Raw genomic sequence first — 20,676 nt, 5'->3', positions numbered from 1 at the left:
GCAAATACAAGTAAATGAAGCAAGATCCATAGAGCTATAAATCTGCATCTGATTTATTTGTTAAGCCGTTTAGTATTATTAATTGTCTAGTAGGATTTGTTGCTACATTAAATACTTGATCTCTCTTGATATTTGATACACTATGATACTTGGTACATTACAATGTTTTGGTAATCATATATAGGTTATAATCAATGTCCTTGCATAGTAAAGTAATAAACAGATTAAGATCATCATAAAATGTCAGTTATTCAATACTAGTTTTAATTTTTCTTGGTTAATTGGTACATCCTCTTTTCACATGTAAACATGTATTGTGGGGAGAGGAAATATGTCATAAAATGAAAGAATATGGGCCCCCATTATATCTCTGACCTTATCTTCCACTATCCTTTTCCACCACTCAGTCTGTGTAGAATTCTTCAATGGCTCCCTGTTTTACTCAAGATAAAAGCTAAAGCTCTTAACCTAGCCTATACATCTCTGCAAGACCTGGCCCCTTGTTACCTCTCTAATCTCATCTCTAACCACTCATTTGCTGAGTCTCCCTGGCTCCCTTGTTGTTCTGTGAACATGCCAGGTGTGTTACCATCTCAGGGTTTGTGCACTCTTCTCTCTGTTGAGTTGCTCTTCCCTCAGATATCTGCATGGACGATTTACTTACTTTCCTTTGGGTTTTTATTAAAAGTTCGCCTTCTAAATAAGGTCTTCCCTGGTCACCATCCAAATATTCCTGCTCTATATTTTCTACTTAGCATTTATCATTATCTAATAAACTGTGTATTTTAAATTTGTCTTGCTTATTGTCATTATCCTTCACAAGAATATTAGCTCCTATGAGGGCAGGAGTTTTTGTTTCCTCTGATTTTACTCTGTCTCTAGTAACTAGAGCAGTCCCTGGCCTTTGATGAATGAATGAATAAACAGTTAATTTAGCAAACATTTTTTTAAGCACTTACCATAAGCTAGATGCTTTGCTAAGTGGTGAGGATACAGGGATGAAATACACAGTTCCTGCGCTCAGAAGTACAGTTTGAAGGGAGATGGATAATTACAGCAGCCATCTTACTACAGTGTTGTGTTATGATAAGAGTATGAATAGAATACTATCATCACTTGGAGAAGCAGCATTTGGATCAGATTGTGTTGGGTTCACGAAAGGCTTCCTGAAAAAGGTAACCCTTTGTATCAGTCAAAATAGCCTAGGTTATGCCGGGGGAACAAACAAGCCCAAATTTCAGTGTGAACACAACAAATGTTTATTTCCCACACAGGCTACATGTCCAAAATGGGTTGGTAGGAAAGCTCAGAGACTCAAGACATCAAAGACTTCATCAGACTTCATCAGTGTACTTCCATGATCACTGCAGCAGTGGGAAGAGAGAGTGGCAAATTATGCACTGGCATTTAGAGTTTCATTGGTCAAAGCAAATTGCTTAATTGCAAATGGGGAACTTTGAAGAGCAGTGTTGCCCTCTACCAAGAGAGAAAGGAGAATTGGAAGATATGTGAGTAGAATTAATGACCGCCATACCTTTCTACTGTGTTAAAGGAGTATAAAATATCCAGGCAAAGAAGTATTTGAAAGCATTTTCAGAGAAAAGAAAAGCATGGGCAAAGGCAATAAGCTGTTATGTAGTATGATAATATCAGGGATTGTATGTAATTCAAAGTAGTTGGAGCACAGTGTATGTGTGGGATAAAGACAGATAAAGAAATTGGAGGGAAAACAGAGGCTAGATTACACCAAACTGTGCAATTAGAACTCTATTCTAAAGGACATAAGGAAACATTGGATGATATAATATACTTCAGGGGAACTTTTTGATTAGGTTTTATTTGATTATTCTAGAAGATTATTCTAGATTATTATTCTAGATTATTCTAGAAGCAGTGTGGGTGATGGATTTGAGGGGAAGAAGACTGGAGACAGTAAGACCAATAATACTACTAATGTAATAAGGCTGGTAACACCCCAGATGAAGGCAGTGACAGAGGAGATGAGGAGGAGAACAAAAGGTAAAAGGGCGAGGAAAGTATATAGAGGGTGGGCTCCAGAGCACAGAGGACGTGTTGGCAAGAGACAGGACACCTCTTACACTATAATCAAAGTAGAAGTACTGACGTGGCCAGTCTTCATGCCTGAGTATGTGTGTGTAGATTAGTTTGTATTTGGTGTGTGTGTAAATATGTGTGTTGATGTTTGTAAGAGAGTGAGTTAGAACAAACTTGGAAAGTGAGCGATTCTTACCTAATGATGTGTATTTTTGTTATGACTTGGGAAACAAGCTCATGTACCCAGACTAAAATGAAGGTAGGCGGAGGACTTCGGGAGAACCCTGCAAACTGGAATTGCTACTGAGTCAAATGGGAGATGAGGCCGACTTGGGTCAGAGAGATTATTGGCTACTGTTATATACTTGCAGAAAATCAGATTGCACGTTTCACTGCAAAAATTGTTTTGGGAATCTCTGTTCCTTTTTTCTTCAAATTATTTAGAGTTCAGCAATAATTTAAAAATTTACACTTTAAAAGAATTTTGTGTATGCTGTTTCTATGAGAGGGGCTCATGAGATATAATCTAGCCCCTGCCCCCAAATTTTGGTTAATGTGATAATAAAGACTCAATCATTTCATAACAGGAAGATCTTCTAAATCTAGGGAGGCAGTTATCCAGTACTTTCTTTTTGTTTTGTGAGGAAGACTAGCCCTGAGGTAACATCTGCTGCCAATCCTCCTCTTTTTCCTTAGGAAAACTGGCCCTGAGCTAACATCTGTGCCCATCTTCCTCTACTTTATATGTGGAATGCCTACCACAGCATGGCTTGCCAAGCGGTGCCATGTCTGTACCCGGGCCACCGAAGCAGAACGTGTGCACTTAACCCCTGCGTCGCTGGGCCAGCCCCTCTCCAGTGCTTTTATAAAATCATTTTTTTTGTAGACTTTTAAATAAAGTAGTGTAATGTTACAGTGAAGTTTAATTTTTAAAAAGAAAATAGAAAAGTGATTGGAATACTTAGGATATTTTTCTTAAATATTTTAGGAAAACATCGTTTGGGGTGTACTATAATTTAAAGGATATTCTAAAATTGTGTTTCTTGTTGGCAAATGTGTATTAGACCCATGATTATTTTAAATATTTAGAATGCTAAATTTATTATTGCAAATGAAAGTTTTGAGGCCTAGGTGACAGAACCAGTTTATCTAATGTCAGATTACTGCTCATTGGAAAGAACCATACTGACCTGCTCAGTGCATGTGGTGGATATATAAGAGAAATTGTGACATATGGACTTAGTAGAAATAACACCAGGAGCTTACAACTTTTGAGGAGAGAATAACAAAGAATTGGTGGAAGTGTTCCCTTAGGAGGTTCTTTACTTAGACTGGAGGATAATTTGGGACTTCTGACAAAGATTAGCAATTCATTTGTCAGTTTTTAAAAATGAGTACTAGCATTTAAACTTTTTTTTTTTTGTTCAGAAGCCTCTCATTTATGAAAGTATGTGTTTTTTGGGGGGGGAAGATTAGCTCTGAACTAACATCTGCCACCAATCCTCCTCTTTTGCTGAGGAAGATTGGCCCTGAGCTAACATCTGTGCCCATCTTCCTCTATTTTATATGTGAGATGTGCCTGCCACAGCATGGCTTGATAAGTAGTTCTTAGGTCCATGCCTGGGATCTGAACCAGCGAACCCTGTGCCACTGAAGTGGAATGTGTGAACTTAACCACTGTGCCACCAGGCCAGCCTCTTAAAGTACGTATTTTTGAGTACTGATTACATACACATATTTTAAGCATGTAAGTGATACTCTATTAATCCAGAGTTTCCAATTTATTAACTATAAGTTAGCATATGCAATTTGGCATCTTAAAAGTTATCCAAAGATACTTTTGTGGAAGCCACTAAGCTGATGATGGAAGATGGTTAGGAGACCAAATAGTAGCAGAAAGTGTAGAATTTATATGTAATTAAGTTATTACAGGCTTAGTATATTATGAGACCATTCTTATACTCTGAGAACCTTGAACATAAGGGAGCCCATTGACTTTTTAAATGAATGTGAGATCATCAACTTCAGCTTGCTTTTAGTCTAAAAAAATTATTTGGATTGTGTGGTGCCTCAACAGTGAGTAACTGATTAAACCAGCATGGTGTAATGATATTAATAACATTTGTTGAGTGCTTACTATGTGAGAAGCACTGTGTTAGTTACTTTATATGAATTAGCCGTTTAATTTAACACTTGCAACAGCCGTTTGGGATAGGTATTCTTACTGTACCCATTTTAAAAATGGTGAATGAGTGTATCTTGGTAAACAGCTAAAAAGTGACAGAACCGGAAAGGAAACGAGTTAAAGTAGGGAGGAGTTAACCCACCCTTTATCAGGCTCATATTCTTATAAAAGATTGAGAGCTGATATTAATATTTTCAAACTCAAAGAATTTTTACTTATTTATGACAAGCATAAAATGTAGATGTTTTAAGTTAACATAACTGTCCTCTGGAAAATATTTACTGAAAAATAAGTATTGAGAGTCCACTGTGTGCCACATTGTTCTCACTGTTTGGGATTCTTTACTGTACAAAACAAAGATCCCTGCTCTTGTGGTACCACATTCTGGTGGAGGGAAGTCAGAAAATAAACAGTAGACTAAATTTAAAATGAAAAAAGCATTTCAGTATTTTTAAACTAATAGTTGATAGGTCTAAGGTAAAATAACTTCTCTGTTGCAAAACTAATAATCTAATAGCTCATATCATTTTGTAGTGCCTACATCAACTCATGAAAAGGATGAAATATTGATTGCTGTAAAATGATTGTTTATTTTAAATAATTAATTTGAGACTAAATTTTATGACCATTACTTTAATCTCTCCCTCTCCTTCCTCCTTACACACTGAAGATGCAGCATTCCAAGAAGGCAATGAAATGTCATTTGTCATTTGTAGAACAACTTTGTCTTTTAAAATTACAGATTAGGTGGTCAATGGCTAAAACAGAATGAAAGCAAATAAACAAAAGGCTTAGGACATATTTTTCCTATGAAGGATACATTTAAGTACAGTCTTAGCACTGTAAAATAACTGCAAATGCTCATGATGGAAAATTCAATTTTGTTCTTTTTGTTTGCAATATATAGGTGTGTGTATGCAATAAAGATGTGTGTATGAGAAAACGAGGAAGGGAGAGAATAAATATGAGAATGAATTGTGCTGGAGTTCCCTAGGTACCTTTGTTTCAGTAGCTTTTCAGAGTTCTACCACTGTAATCCAAGGAACTGACTCCATATTTACATATATTGTTAAAATAGAGGGTGCCATTTTCCTCTGTTTCTTCTACTTTCTCTCAAGCGATCTCAGTATTACTATACTGGATATTCCTTTGTGTGGGCGTATCTCGTATACCCCTCTGAACTGCTCTATTTGGTAGGCCACCTTGCATTAATTCTTTCCTGTGAATGCTTTAAGGAGTTAAATAAGGGATACGGTTTATGGACTTCATTAGTGAAGTAATAGTGATGTGGGACAGTGAAAAATTAAAATGCTCAATCACAAGGTCGTTAACAAAGAATGAAAAATAATTAAGGGCAAAAGAAGAAAGAAGGTTTTTAGATAAAATCGAAACTCAAATATAAAAAGACCACTGTTTTGAGAGAGGCATAGGAAAGATTTTTGCAGAGGATAGAATCAGTATTAAAAGTCCTGTTCTATTAGTAACTAGATTTTTGTACTGAAAGAGATAACATGAAAGTCTTTGGAATAAGCTCTAAAAAAGTTTTGAAAAAAGTAGAGGTAACAAAAGTGACTCATGTAGTTAAAAAATAAACAGTAGGGAGTATGATGCATTAAGGAGAAATATGGTCCAATCAGAGATTGTGGTTATGACCAATAATGTGAACAAGTTGGAAAACAACATTCTTTTGTTTCTTTACTAATTACTGCAGGCAGTTTATACATGGAATAAGAGTTGTTTACTTTCATGAAATCCCATTTTCTGATCTGAGCTAAGCAGGCCGAGTTTAAAGGCAGGGGCTCAGAGCAGTTCATAACCTTTTCACTACATTCATTTTTAAATGCCTTATTGGAAAGAGAATGTCCTGGTTTATGATTTTCATATTTCTTTCCCGTTTAGAAAGAGGCAGATGGTATGAAAACTGGACTCCCTTATTTAAAGGGGATGATGTTGGTATTTATAACCAAGCTTATCTCCAGCAAGATTTGTTTTTTGCAGCTGTTCCAGGTTGGAAAAAAATATACTAAAGCCCTGGCTTGTTTTTCTTTCCATATTTGGGGGCTAAAGGAGGAATCTTCAGAATGTGAAAAAGTGATGTTTGATTTTAAACATGAATGCGATGTAAACTGTGAGTTTTTGCTTCTATATGTGAATTTTTTGTTTGTATGGTGTGAGGTGTGATGATATTCTTTTTGTTTCACTGATCTGTTTCCTAGAAGAATCACACTTGAGAAATAATTTACTCATCATTTTCATATCATAAAATTATTCTGGGAAGTGGAGTAGATTTTCATTAAGAGTTAGCCTATGTTATTAAACAAACCGATTTCTAATTTTCCATTTTGATATTTTAGTCATTTACTTTCTGCCCAGAGCATCTGGTTCACTGGGAAATTAACTTTTTCTGTTCTTTTTCATAATTATATTATTTACTATAAGATATATTTTCTCTTTTTGTTTTCTGTTCTATGCTTCTATTTTCAATTATAAATGCTGCTGGTTTTCTCTGGACATATTTTAGAAACTAATTTAATTGAAAATTAACTGTATTTTATACTTTAAACTTCATACATGGAGCTATCTCTTTGGGCACATGATAACACTAGAATGAATATCGAGGCCTGGACACACATATAATCTTTGTACATACATGTTCTGTGTATGCACCTACACATACACAATTTTCCATAAAGAAGAATTTTTTATAATAAATATATTGATTTATTGTGAATAACTGTGATTGTTGATTTATGTAGAGATAACTTATACAGCTTGCTTGTCAAATTAAAGCAAACCCCACTATTTATGTAGAGATTACCTTCCTGAATATGAAATATTATGCAAATTATGATTGTCAGACTTGTATATTTTTTCCTTTTTAATAATTGAAGGCAAAACTTTTATTTGAAAGTTTTTATTCCCTTTCTCTCAGCACTCACATTGTGAAGACCAGCATATTGCTTAAATCTATGAAAAAGAACCATTACTAGTAGCAAACAATTTAGTTATCTCCAGAGAGTTTCTGGCTATTTTCTGAATAAACCCTTTAAACTCCAATCTTCAGTTCACAAAATAATCACTCTCTCTCTTTAATCACATAGAACATGAATACCTTTAGTAGATTTTTTATCAGTTCAGTTCATTCCACATCTTTTTCTATTCTTTCTTTATTCTTTATAATGATATTTACAGTTAAAAGCGTTAAGTGAAGAATATGGAAACTGTTGGTGTATCACCTGTCTCTATCTTTTTATAAGGAATGCTTTTCACTCTATTATATTAGTTCATTGCACAATGCCATCCTTTCCTTGCATGAGTGTTTGCCTAAGGTTTAGTCAAAATTTAAATGGAATTCTCAAAATTGAGGAACAAGTTGACATGGAACACTTAGTGAAAGCTGCCAGCATTCTACTACTCTGTACTCTCACCATATAACAGAGCAAGTGATTCTAAAAAGGTATGAAACTGTGCAAATAAAAATCTTGCGCCCATCATTCCTGGTTTTGTTGTTATTTGCTGCATGTTTCCAATGGATTACCTATATGAGTGAGCATTTAAGGACCATGTGACCTGGGGTTGTCTATTTTCATTTTTTACTTCTTCAGCTAGAAGATCTAAAGTTATGTTTCACAAATTCTTTGAGAATAATAAAGATGAAAGGATATTCTTTCAATCAGTCCTTCATATATCTGAGTGATATGTAAGTTCAGATACAAAGAGCTAGGGCAGAAATAAAATACATTCTTTTATTGTGTGACATGGCTGAAGGAGATGCTGTGTTTAGTCATATACATAACATATGACTGTGTACCAGTGTAAAAAAGAAAGTAAAATAAAATATATTTAAAAACTATATTAAAGTAATTGAATTTTTTAATTCAGAAAGTATGTATTTCCTGTGCTTGTGACCTTTCATATGAACATCAATGATCATTATTCTATTGGTTTAAGGGGCAAATAGCAAACTGCTGACCATAATCATCCTCTTTTGCAAATATGCTTCTAGAGAACCTGATTCACAGGTAAAATCTTAGCTTATCTGAAGGAGGATTTGATCAATACTGTTGAAAACTGACCAGTGGAAAAGAGAAAACTTGCAGAGTACTAATGCCATTTTATAGTAGAATAAATATTGATTCTAAAATAGAAACCATTAAGACATATGTTAAAAGAGTATAATGACATTTTAATTTTTTAATAAGAATGTAGTTTAGGAAAGGATCTAACAAACTTTACACATTCTTTTGTCTTTAAAAATAATTGCTAAGAGGCTGGCCCAGTGGCATAGTGGTTTAGTTCACGCACTCTGCTTTGGCGGCCCAGAGTTTGCAGGTTCAGATCCCAGGCACACACCTACACACCACTTATCAAGCCATGCTGTGGTGGCATCTCACATACAAAAGAGAGGAAGATTGACACAGATGTTAGCTTCCTCACCCCCCCCCCCAAAAATTACTAATAATAACTTTCATGACTGTATTTAACTGATGCAATAATCTAGATATTAGATGGCTTATTTCCAGGTATGTATTACTTTTCCATTGCTGTGTAGCAAATTACCATAAACTTAGTGGCTTAAAACAAAAACCATTTATTCACTCACAACAATTTTGTAGATCAGAAGTCCAGCATGGCCTGATTGGGATCTCTGAAATCAAATATCAACCAGGCTGTGCAAGGTTCTGTGGAAGAGTCCACTTCTAAGATCATATCGGTTGTTGGCCAAATTTAGTTTGTTGTGGTCGTAGGGCTGAAGTTCTCATTTCCTCCTTGGGTGACTGGCTTCCTTCAGGCCACCCATATTTCTTGCCACATGGCCCCATCCAGTAGTGGAGAATTTCTCATACATCAAATCCCTTTCACTTTGAATCTCTCTGACTTCTCTGACTTTGACCTCTAGACCGAGATTTAAAGTGCTCATATGATCAGATTAGTCCCACTTGGATAATATCCCTTTTCTAAAGTCAACTGATATGGCACATTAATTAGATCTGGGAAACCCCTTTTGCTATTTAATATATTGTAATCACAGGAGTTACATCATATTCACAGATATTATGATCAATCACAATATCAATATCATTAATATCAATATGATCAATCACGTCATATTCACAGATTCCACCCACACTCAAGGGGGGAGATATACAAGGATGAGGGTATTGGAGGTGATCTTAGAATTCTGCCAGCTACATTTGATTTGGTTATTACTTATCAATATAAGCATATGGATAACTTTTAATTGACTGTGTACTCCAGGATCACCTCATTTATTTTTGTAGTTAATACCATGTCTTTCTTACTTTACCCACTCAACATTTTTGTATTTACATTTGACATTCCACTTCCTACATCTCTGTGGCTATTATCGTAGTTTTCTTCTTATCTGGGTTTAGAGCAGGGCAGACATAGGGAATTCACAGCTTGAGACTTCTATTTTAAAGAAGAAGCTTATGAATTCCTAGGGAGAGTTATTTTGGATCTCTATTGGATATTCAAAACTGTTTTTGAAAAACTACAGAGTACCTCAGTTAATTGTAAAAAGCTGTGATATATTTAGGAATTGATGGGACAGAAATAGAGTAATGAATTATCTTATCACAGGTTTTCCAGACAACAGAGTCTGAGGCACAGCTTATGCCTGGGTGCAATACGAGGAGAAGAATGAATGAAAAATGGAAGAAAGAAAAACAGTATATGAGAAAAAAGAAACACAAGGTAGTTACTAAGCTGACCACAGCTGCATGACAAAAATAGACTTTTGTTTAGTCATGTGGGATTCCTCCTGCCAAGCTGTATAGAACCAATTAGTTGAATTGAGGAAGAGAAAGAAATTTATCTGCCAACATCTTCCTATCTCTTATTTCTCACTGGTGAAAGCTCACCTCATGGTATGTTATTGTCCCTGTACCTTTCAGATTGTTGTTGGGGAAGTCAGATCTCATACTCTGTGCTATGGGTCTTCATCGGAATCTGGAAGTGGTGGGAAGGCCAAGCTTCTATGGGTCTAGGTGCAGATATTGCTGTGGCTGTGGGGGTGGTGATAGAAGCTGTCTTCACCTTCACTCGTAGAAGAAGCCAAGTCAGCCAGTGGTATTAGAAGATAAGTTGAAGGTAAAGGCTGGTGCTGTTCGTTGGGCAAGTGACTGAGGATCCAGTAGGCAGTGAATCTGGAGAAGTACATACATTGGGTCTAACATAGGATGATACATAGTGATTGCATCTGGCTTAACTTCTTTAAAGATTCTCTATCATGTGTAAATGTGCCTTTGATTGTACCCACACCACAGTTAGAACTCATTAAAGGTTTGTTATGTTTAATTTTTAGTTAATGTAGTCTCTGGTTCTTAGAGTCTTTTCAAAATTTACATAGTGGTTTTTTTTTCCTTTTATGATGGAGAAGTGAATCAAGCATAATTAATATGAGAAACAATAAATATCATTCCTTTGGATATCCTTTGTTAGTTGAGTCCTAGAGTTATACTAAAAGGCATCGATCTTGTGAATGTGTTGCTTTTCAAATATGAGTTTTCAACCAGGTCAGTATTTATTCATGTAGACAAAAGCCAATTGTCTAATTTTCACGCAATTACTATAACAGCAAAATTCAAATTAATATGTACATGGTCTTCTTATATAAAAATTTTGTTATTTTTTTTGTCATTGTTAGCAAGATGAGGGTAGGGTGAACCCAGGTTCTTTAATAAGGCTTGTTGGACTGTCCAAGGGGTAAAGGTTAAGAACAAATAGACTTATTAATCTCTAGGTTTTTTCTGATTATGTGATTCTGTCATTCTAAATAAACTTGTTGTACTGACCAATTATATTCAGATCCTTCCTTTTATATCTCTAAGGTAAGTTCCTTGGCTTTAACAGGACCATTCTTATTCCCAGGTTCAGGTATATTTGTATCTATTTTAGCTAAGTTCCATAGTTTTAACTGCTACCTAATAGTCCCAGATTTTTCTCCTGCAAACTAACCTCAAAGGTTGATCTCTGGGACTATATTTTAATTGACTTTTGGAAAACTCTTAACTATGAAGAAAATAAATAATAGCTGTCTAATGAATAAACAAACCAAAGTTTACATAGATCAAGTAAATTTCCATCATCAATTGTACATAAAAAGCATGTTATTTGTTTTGTAATGAAATATTTCATTATCAAATGAAGTGTAATAAAATAATATTATAAACATCTATGTCTCACACCAAAGATTAAGAAATAAAATTGCAAATTGAAGACTTTCTCTTCTGGCCATGATGGATTAATAAAGGCTAGACTTTGCCCACTGTAAACAGCTAACAAAAATAAACTGGTATATTTCAACAGTTTTCAAACACTGGACAATAGACAGCATAGAATTGTGATTCCTGAGAGAAGGGAAACAAACAAGGTAAGCACTGGCTTTCTTCTTGGAATTAACTTCCTGATTATGAATATGGAGAAGAGGAACCTAAACAGAGCCCAGCAAACTCACTGAGTTTAGGTGATAGAGATTGGAATTTGGAGAAGCTGAGGCAGCTGTTCTGGGGCAGTTCTGGAGGGAGCTATGCAGCCAAAACACATCAGAAATCTGCATAGGGATTCCCTTGAGTCTTTTTTGTATTCTGTATTCTGGGCCATGCATGTGTAGTGTAAAACTCCATATGGAAGGGCATAGCATGGGACGGAAGTTTTAAACTGAACATTTCTGAGAGCTTGCATAGAATAGTGAGATATTAGAACTTTGGTCAGTCAGAATGGTGTGACCTCATGATCAACCAGGGCATTTAGTGGAGAGCCTAATGTCTTAGAAGTAGGGCTGATCTATCCCTGGAGTGAAGACTGTTCCAGACCCAACGCAGAAAAACTTAAATAAAACATGGTCAAAGTGGATCTGCAAGTAACTTAACTGCCTCCCATTCCTCCCAACAAAAAATCCAAAATGTTTCAAAGGAAGAAAATGATATCCAGACAGTCAACAATGTAACATTTATAATGTCCATCATCCAATAAAAAATTACTAGACATGTGCAAGGAGCAGGAAAATGTGCTCCATAACCAAGAGAAAAAATAGTCAATAGAAATAGACTCATAAGTGACGGATTTGGTATAACTGATAGCAAGAAATTTAATCAGTTATAAATATTTAAAAATTTTTCAAGGAAAACATGAACATAGGAGAGAAATGAAAGCTTTAGAAAGAGAGAAAATTCTAGTGCTGAAAAATACAATTTCTGAATTAAAAATTTCACTGGATAATATTCTTAGCAGATTAGACACTACAGAAGACAAGATCAGTGAACTTGAAAGTATTATAATAAAATTCCTCCAAAAGGAAAGACAGAGAGAAAATAATTGCTAAAAAATTTAAAAAGAGCCTCAGTGACTGATGAAACTATATGAAGCGTCTAGTATATATGTTGTTGAAGTCCCAGAAAGGGGGAGGCAGAAAAAATATTTGAAGAAATCCTGGCAGAAAATTTTCCAAATTTGATGAAAACTATAAGCTCACAGATGTAAGAACTCAAGGAACCTTAATCAGGATAAAAACAAACAGACAAACAAACAGACACCAAAGCACATCAAAGTTAAATTGCTGAAAACAGTGATAAAAAATTTTTTTCTAAAGTAGCCAGAGCAAGGGAGGAATATGAAATAAAGAAAAAAGATAAATTTGAAGAGTGTTCATTAAAGCTGTGCCAACCAGAAGAGAAAGGAGTGACATCTTTCAAGTACTAAAAGAAAATAGTTGTGACCATAGAATTCTATACCTGACAAAAATATTCTTCAAAAATGAAAGACAAAATAAATACTTTTGTATCTTAAAAGAAGCTGAATTTTTTCTCCCAAATACTTACACTACAAGGAATGTTAAAGAAAGTTCTTCAGGAGAAAGGAAAATGAAACATCAATCTATACAGGAATAAAGAGTACTGGAAATAGTAAATATAGTACTAAAGATAAAAGATATTTTTCTCATTTTTAAAATTTTTAAAAAGATACGTGATTGTTTAAAGAAAATGTATTAGCAATGACTTATAATATATATAGATGTGAAGTGTTTGACAACAGTAGCCCAAAGAGTAGGGGACAGGAATGGAAGTTTACTGTTGTAAGGCCTAATATAATATGTAAAGTGGTAGAATATTATTTGAAGATAGACTGTTATGTTATTTATGTATATTATAAATTCTAGAGTAACTGCTAAAAATGCAAAACAGAGGAATAACTAATAAAAGCAAAGATAGAATAGAATTTTAAAAATGTTCAATTAATCCAAAAGAGGCAGATAAAGAACAAGGAACAGAACAGGTGGGATAAATAGAAAATAAATTGCATGATAATGGATATAAACATGAAGATATCATAATTCCATTAAATACAATGATCTTAACACTCCATTTAAAACAGATGTTTTCAGACTGGGTTAAAAAGTAAGACCCAACTATATGCTGTCAACAAATCCAATTAAATACTTCTGTACAAGCTATCTAAATGTTATCTTCCTTCCTTGTTCCCACCAGATAACTAAAGAATTTGGTGTTTTATCATTAGGATGAATGAATATGTGTATATAATCTAAATAAGTAATTTTTCCCTAAATAATATCAGCTATTGATTTTAATGTTTTAAAATGTTATATAAATATATCAAAACATGTATCTTTGGTGACACATTTTAACTGCTTTATATTTCATTGATGAATAAATTGTGATGTACATACAGGGTTTTGATTTTTATCCAAAATTTATTTTAGGTTATTAAAAATGTTGCAGTGAACATTCTTGCTAGTGTTTTTGTGTACATATAGGATTGTTTCTCTAATTCCTATAACAAGCAGTGGCATTTATGGTTCTGATATACATATCTTAAATTTTACTTGATATTGCTGCATCGCTTCCCAAAATACTCATTAATTACTGCTCTTATTTTATTGCAATAGTCTATCTCCTAAAAAATTTTCATAAGTGGTCTCGCATATACTTTTTAGAGGTACTCGTAATATTTATAGGTATTTTATAGATTTTACTGCTATAGTATATTATGATTTTTGTGTATAGTAGACTTCATATATAGTAAACTTGCTGAACTCTTGTAAAGGATGTTGTACAGATTCTAATAATTTACCTGTAGCTTTTCTCACCCACCTCCCCGGTCATATTATTTGAGAATAATAACTTGGTGTTTTCCTTGCCAATCCCTAAGTCCGTTTCCTCTTGCCTCACTAAATTACCTAGATGTCTCAGTGCAATGATTATCTTTGTCTCCTTTATGATTTTCGCTATGAAATATAATCTTTTCTTTATCTGTTTGCCTACCTATCAACAGAGTAAGAAATTTCTTTTCTATTCCTATTTCCTTCCTTCCTTCCTCCATTCCTACCTCCCTTCCTCATTCCCTTTCTCCCTTTCTTCTCCTCTTCCTCCCTTCTTTTCTATTCTCTCTCTCTCTGTTGAAGAATCAATGGGCATTTAGTGTAACTTTTTTCTCCCTGTATCTATTGAGGACTTGCAGCATTTTCCCTCTAATCAGCCATCATGGAGAATATCATTAATGTGTTATATAATGTTAAACTGTTCTTGCATTTTGTTATTAGTCCAGCTTAATCGTGTTAAATTTTGTTATTATGATTGTATGTACTGGATTTGGTTTCTAATATTATGTTTAGGATTTCTATCTCTCTCTCCATAAGTGAGATTATGAGATTTCATTCTCATAATGTCCTTGCCTTGTTTTCATTTCAAGGTTTTGTTAGCCTAATGAAATGAGTTGAGCAGTATTGTGCCTATTCAATTTTTCAAAATAGCTTTTTAAAAAATGTACATCTGATATAGCTTGTTATAAGGATTATCTATTCCTGGAATGTTAATAGAACTTTCCTCTAATACTATCTAGACTTGCCTGTTTTGTTTTATGTGTATCTTTTCTTTTTAAGGGTAGATTTTTAAACACTAATTGACTTTATTTGATGATTATAGTTCTATTCAATTTTACTCTACCTCTACCTTCTTGAACTAGTATTGGTAAGTCTGTTTTCTAAAAAATGTATGTTCTAATTTTCAAATTTATTGACAAGGAGTTTTCCATGGTGTCCGCTTGTTATGTAAAATTTCTGCTGAATATTTAGCCATGTTCCCTTTTTCATTTCTAATATGTTTGTACCTTTTTTCTTGTTTGTATCTTTTTTCTTGTTCTATCATGACAAGAGTTTGTTCCATGTGATTGTTTTTAAAAAGATTAGCTTTTGTTTATGTTGATCATCTCATCTCTTTTGCATCTTTATTTTCTATTTCAGTATTTATTGCTCTTAGTTTATTTATCACTCCTTGTAATTTGGGGAACTTTACTCTTTATTGTAGTGTTTTCTTTGTAGTTCTTTTTTTTCAATCTTTTGTCTATTCTAGTTTTTTTCTTCTAAGTATTATGTTAGCTGAATCCTATATTTTTCTGTAACTTTTCATTGAAGTATAATACATGCAGCAACATGCGCATAACACAAGTGTAGATGGTGCATTTTCACACAATGAAAACTCATGTAGCCAGAACACTAATTTACAATTGAAGTGTTTTAATGTCTGTAGTCCATGGCATTAATGGAATTTGAAGTCTTTCATTGCTTTTTGACTATTTCAAATCTGTATTTTCTATATTTTTGTTCGTTAGCTTTTCTTTAGTTATTTCTTCTTTGTGAAACTGAATGTTCTTAAAAAGGTCACCTATCAAACAGTACTTTGACATGAAATGCCTTATACATTTGATAGAATAGGAATTAGTGAATAGGAGATGGGAGATAGAACCTGGTACAAAATAGAATGTATGGTTTTCTCATTTGTGTTTTGGTTCATATCTGGGATATCCTTTTCTCCATCAATCCATTGTTATGGAAACATTTAATATACTTTTTAATATTGTACTTTTTTCCTCCATTTTTATTTGTTTCTACAGAGTAGAGTTGTATTAATTAATAATCCCGTGCTCCTCCCCATTAACCTTTTTGCATGTTGTTTTCTCAAGTTTTTAAATTCAATACAGGCATACTTGTGTTATTGTGCTTTGCTTTATTGTCCTTCAGTGATACTGCATTTTTCACAAAGTGAAGGTTTGTGGCAACCCTGCTTAGAGCAAGTCTTATTGGCGCCATTTCCAACAGCTTTTGCTCATTTGGTGTCTCTGTGTCACATTTTGGTTATTCTTGCAACATTTCAAACTCTTTCATTATTATTATATTTGTTAAGGTGCTCTGTGATCCGTGATATTTGATGTTACTATTGTAATTGTTTTGGGGCACCGTGAACTACACCCATATAACATGGCAAACTTAATCGATAAATATGTGTGTTCTGACTGCTCCACTGACTTGCCGTCCTGCCTCCCTCCCTCTCCTTGGTCATCCCTATTCCCTGAGACACAATAATATTAAAATTAGGTCAGTTAATAACCCTACAGTGGCCTCTAAGTGTTCAAGTGAAAGGAAGAGTCGCACATCTCTCATTCTAAGTCAAAAGTTAGAAAAGATTAAGCTCAATAAGGAAGGCATATCAAAAGCTGAGAAGGGCCAAAAGCTAGGTGTCTTGCATCAGTTAACGAAATTGTGCATGCAAAGGAAAAGTTCTTGAAGGAAATTAAAAGTGCTACCCTAGTGAACACATGAATGATAAGAAAGCAAAAGAGGCTTGTTGCTGATATGGAGAAAGTTTTAGTGGTCTGAATAGAAGATTAAACCAGCTACAACATTCCCTTACGCCAAAACCTAGTCCAAACCAAGGCCCTAACTCTCGTCAATTCTGTGAAGGCTGAGAGAGGTGAAGAAGCTGCAGAAGAAAAGGTTGAAGCTAGCAGAGGTTGGTTCACGAGGTTTAAGGAAAGAAGCTGATTCCATAACATAAAAGTGCAAGGTGAAGCAGCAAGAGCTGATGTAGAAGCTGCAAGTTATCCAGAAAACCTAGCTAAGATAACTAATGAAGGAGACTGCATTAAACAACAGACTTTTCAATGTAGACAAAACAGCCTTATATGGAAAGAAGATGCAATCTAGGACTTTCATAGGTAGAGGGGAGAAGTCAATGCCTGGTTTCAAAGCTTCAAAGGACATACTAACTCTCCTGTTAGGGGATAATGCAGCTGGTGACTTTAAGTTGAAGCCACTGCTCATTTACCATTCCAAAAATCTTAGGACCTTTAAGAATTATGCTAAATCTGCTCTCCCCATGCTCTGTAAATGGAACAGCAAAGCCTGGATGACAGAACATTTGCTTCCAACATAGTTCACAGTAACCAACAGCAAACTGTTGAGACCTACTGCTGAGAAAAAAAGATTCCTTTCAAGATATTCGTACATTGACAATGCACCTGGTCACCCAAGAGCTCTGATGAAGATGTACAGTGAGATTAATGTTGTTTTCAGGCCTGCTAACACAACATCGATTCTGCAGCCCATGAATCAAGAAGTAATTTTGACTTTCAAGTCTTATTATTTAAGAAATACACTTTGTAAGGATATAGCTGCCACAGATAGTGATTCCTGTGATGGATCTGAACAAAGTAAACTGAAAACCTTCTGGAAAAGATCCACCATTCCAGAGGCCATTCAGAACATTCATGATTCAAGGAAAAAGGTCAAAATATCAACATTAACAGGAATTTGGAAGAAGTTGATTTCAACCCTCATTAAGTGAAGGAAGTAGCTGCAGATCTGGTTAGAAATATCAAGAGAACTAGAATTAGAAGTAGAGCCTGAAGATGTGAGGGAACTGCTGTAATCTCATGATAAAACTTTAGTGGATGAGGTGTTGCTTCTAATGGATGAGCAAAGAAAGTGTTTCTTGAGATGGAATCTACTCTTAGTGAAGATGCTGTGAAGATTGTTGACATGACAACAAAGATTTAGAATATTACATAAACTTAGCTGATAAAGCATCAGCAGGCTTTGAGAGGATTGACTCCAATTTTGAAAGAAGTTCTACTGTGGGTAAAATGTTGTGGGTAAAACAGCATCACATGCTACAGAGAAATCGTCCATGAAAAGAAGAGTCAATTGATGCAGCAAACTTTATTGTAGTCTTATTTTAAGAAATTGCCACAGCCACCCCAGCCTTCAGTAAACACCACCCTGATCAGTCAGCAGCCATCAACATTGAGGCAAGACCCTTCACCAGCAAACAGATTACAATTCATGAAGCCTCAGGTGATGGTTAACATTTTTTAGCAAAAAAGTATTTTTTAATTAAGATATGTACATTAGCTTCTTAAACATAATACTTTTGCACACTTAATAAACTACAGTAAAGTGTAAACATAATTTTATATGCATTGGGAAACAAAAAAAAATTTGTGTGACTTTCTTTGTTGTGATGTTTGCTTTTTTGTGGTTATGTGGAACTGAACCTGCAATATCTCTGCAGTTTGCCTTTACTCTTTATGGTATTTCTCTGGTAGTATGAATTGGTGGTTTTATAAATGCGTAATTTGCATTATTGTTTGTAAATATAGGTTTTAATAACACAATCTGTTTGAAAACTACCAGTCAGAGAAATTCCTATATTAGTAAAGTGGTGATATAATCACATGGGACTCCAATATAATAAGCGCATTTAATTCAACTCTATGAAATTTGATGTCTACTAGTTGTTTTTATACTTTTGACATCTATTTATTAATAAAGCTGTTTTTAGTACGTCATACAGAATTGTGAAACCACTATAAGCAAAATAACTATAAAGAGTATTCTGATGGTTTCTTTGAGCTGTTTATTTCCCCTTATATACTCACATTAAGCTTAACTCAGTAAACATATCTTTCACTGGTTTTAAAAGATTATGTTTAAAAAGTATGTAGTATTATTATTGGACCTATCTTAATATACAAAGATGTGTTTCTATGCATGGAAACAATTATCCTTAACCTGATACGTATGCTCATGTATACTAAAATTTTTTCCCTTTTTTGATGAGGAAGATTGGCCCAGAGCTAATATCTGTTGCCAGTCTTCCTCTTTTTTCTTGAGGAGCATTGTCCCTGAGCTAACATCTATGCCAGTCTTCCTCTATTTTTGACGTGGGATGCCACCACAGCATGGCTTGATGAGTGGTATGTAGGTCCGCACCTGGGATTCAAACCCATGAACCCCAGGCCACTGAAGCGGAGCGTATGAACTTAACCACTATGCAACCAGGCTGGCCCCTACTAGGTTTTTAAGTTTGAAAGAAATTAAGGAATCATGTAAGAAAGGAAACAGAATGACTTTGTCAAGGTCATCCAGTCTTTTATTGAAAAGACAAGGTTACACTAAGGTTTTGTGTCTTCTGGTCTTGTACATTTCCCTGCTATACTTGTATTTGGTCAATTGAATGTTAACATGGATGTTTCTTAGAAACTATCCATGTGCCAAACTAGAACTTTCTTTTTCAGTTCACTATTCCTGAAGTAGTTAGCCAAAGAGAGAGAGAGTGCGAGAGAAAGGAAGACAAATATATGTTATTTATTGCTTTTTCTAGGTGGACTTAAGTGACTTGTCCCAGTTTGTTTTTGTTGAATTTGGAAACCTAATTGCTTAAAATAGATAATACACATTGAAATGACTAATACTTAGCATAAGTGATGCTTGCCATTAAACTAGATCAGGGAAGTTCAGTGAATTATCTATATATTTTACAGTTGGAAAAAGTGTGAGAATCATTGTTTTTAAATCTTAGATTAAGCGATGAATCAATATACATGCACATATTTCATAATATAGATCTGGAATGTTAGCAATTTGATATATTCATTTTATTTTTTTAATGTATGTTTACTTATATGTACATAGTATGTGGCAACACAATGAAATGACACTTTTAGTTGCCTTTTTAGAATCCCGTAAATCTTCAGAGAATCTTGTTTTTATTCTATCTACCCCTCCCATGTATAACCATGTGCTTAAGGGGAACAGACCCCTTGGCCAGCTTTAGGGGTAGCCTCGTTGGTTTAAGAGCAGTCTCATTTTCCTTGTCATAGAGTGGAGCAGATGTCTGTACGATATAAAATAACGTGATAAGCATCTGTGGGGTATTAATATTTGTTTTCGCTATTATCCTCAAGTTGGCCTACATCAGCACAGGTTAGTTATTTGTTATGTCTATTGTTTCATAGATGATCTGTAAGTTAAAAATCTTAGGTATTAACTTTTTTTTTTTTTTTGCTGAGAAAGATTCACCCTGAGCTAACATCTATTGCCAATCTTCCTCTCTTTTTGTTTCCTCCCCAAAGCTCCCATACATAGTTGTATATTCTAGTTGTAAGTCCTTCTAGTTCTTCTATGTGAGATGCCACCACAGCATGGCTACTGACAGACAAGTGGTATTGTTCTGTGCCTGGGAACTGAACCTGGGCTACGGAAACAGAGCATGCTGAACTTTAACCACTAGGTCATCAGTGCTGGCCCAGTATTAACTTTTTATTAGTAAATATTATAT

The 20,676-nt window shown here is 34.5% G+C and overlaps 1 protein-coding gene across 19 annotated transcripts in view; it reads left to right on the top strand.

Moving 5' to 3' along the window:
- The window catches only part of TRIQK (triple QxxK/R motif containing), an 84,452-nt gene that overhangs the window by 10,351 nt on the left and 53,425 nt on the right, over positions 1-20,676 (top strand). For 5 of the 19 annotated variants that reach the window (XM_070630640.1, XM_070630637.1, XM_070630648.1 and 2 more), the window contains one exon: positions 1,275-1,508. The exons of 3 other annotated variants lie outside the window; for them this stretch is intronic. Coding sequence is in view for 7 of the 16 variants with exons in the window: in XM_070630634.1 (XP_070486735.1) it covers positions 9,878-9,958 (81 nt within the window). In the remaining 9 variants the exon portion in view is untranslated. Of the gene's footprint in view, positions 1-1,274; positions 1,509-9,844; positions 9,959-11,572; positions 11,637-20,676 lie in introns of all 19 variants that reach the window. 11 more of the 19 variants (XM_070630634.1, XM_070630632.1, XM_070630630.1 and 8 more) reach the window with 5 other exon arrangements.

Source organism: Equus przewalskii, chromosome 8 (genome assembly GCF_037783145.1).
Source record: "Equus przewalskii isolate Varuska chromosome 8, EquPr2, whole genome shotgun sequence".
Classification (NCBI taxonomy): Eukaryota; Metazoa; Chordata; class Mammalia; order Perissodactyla; family Equidae; genus Equus; species Equus przewalskii.
The sequence above is the reverse complement of the archived record's forward strand: the minus strand, read 5'-3'. Positions and strand labels throughout refer to the sequence as shown.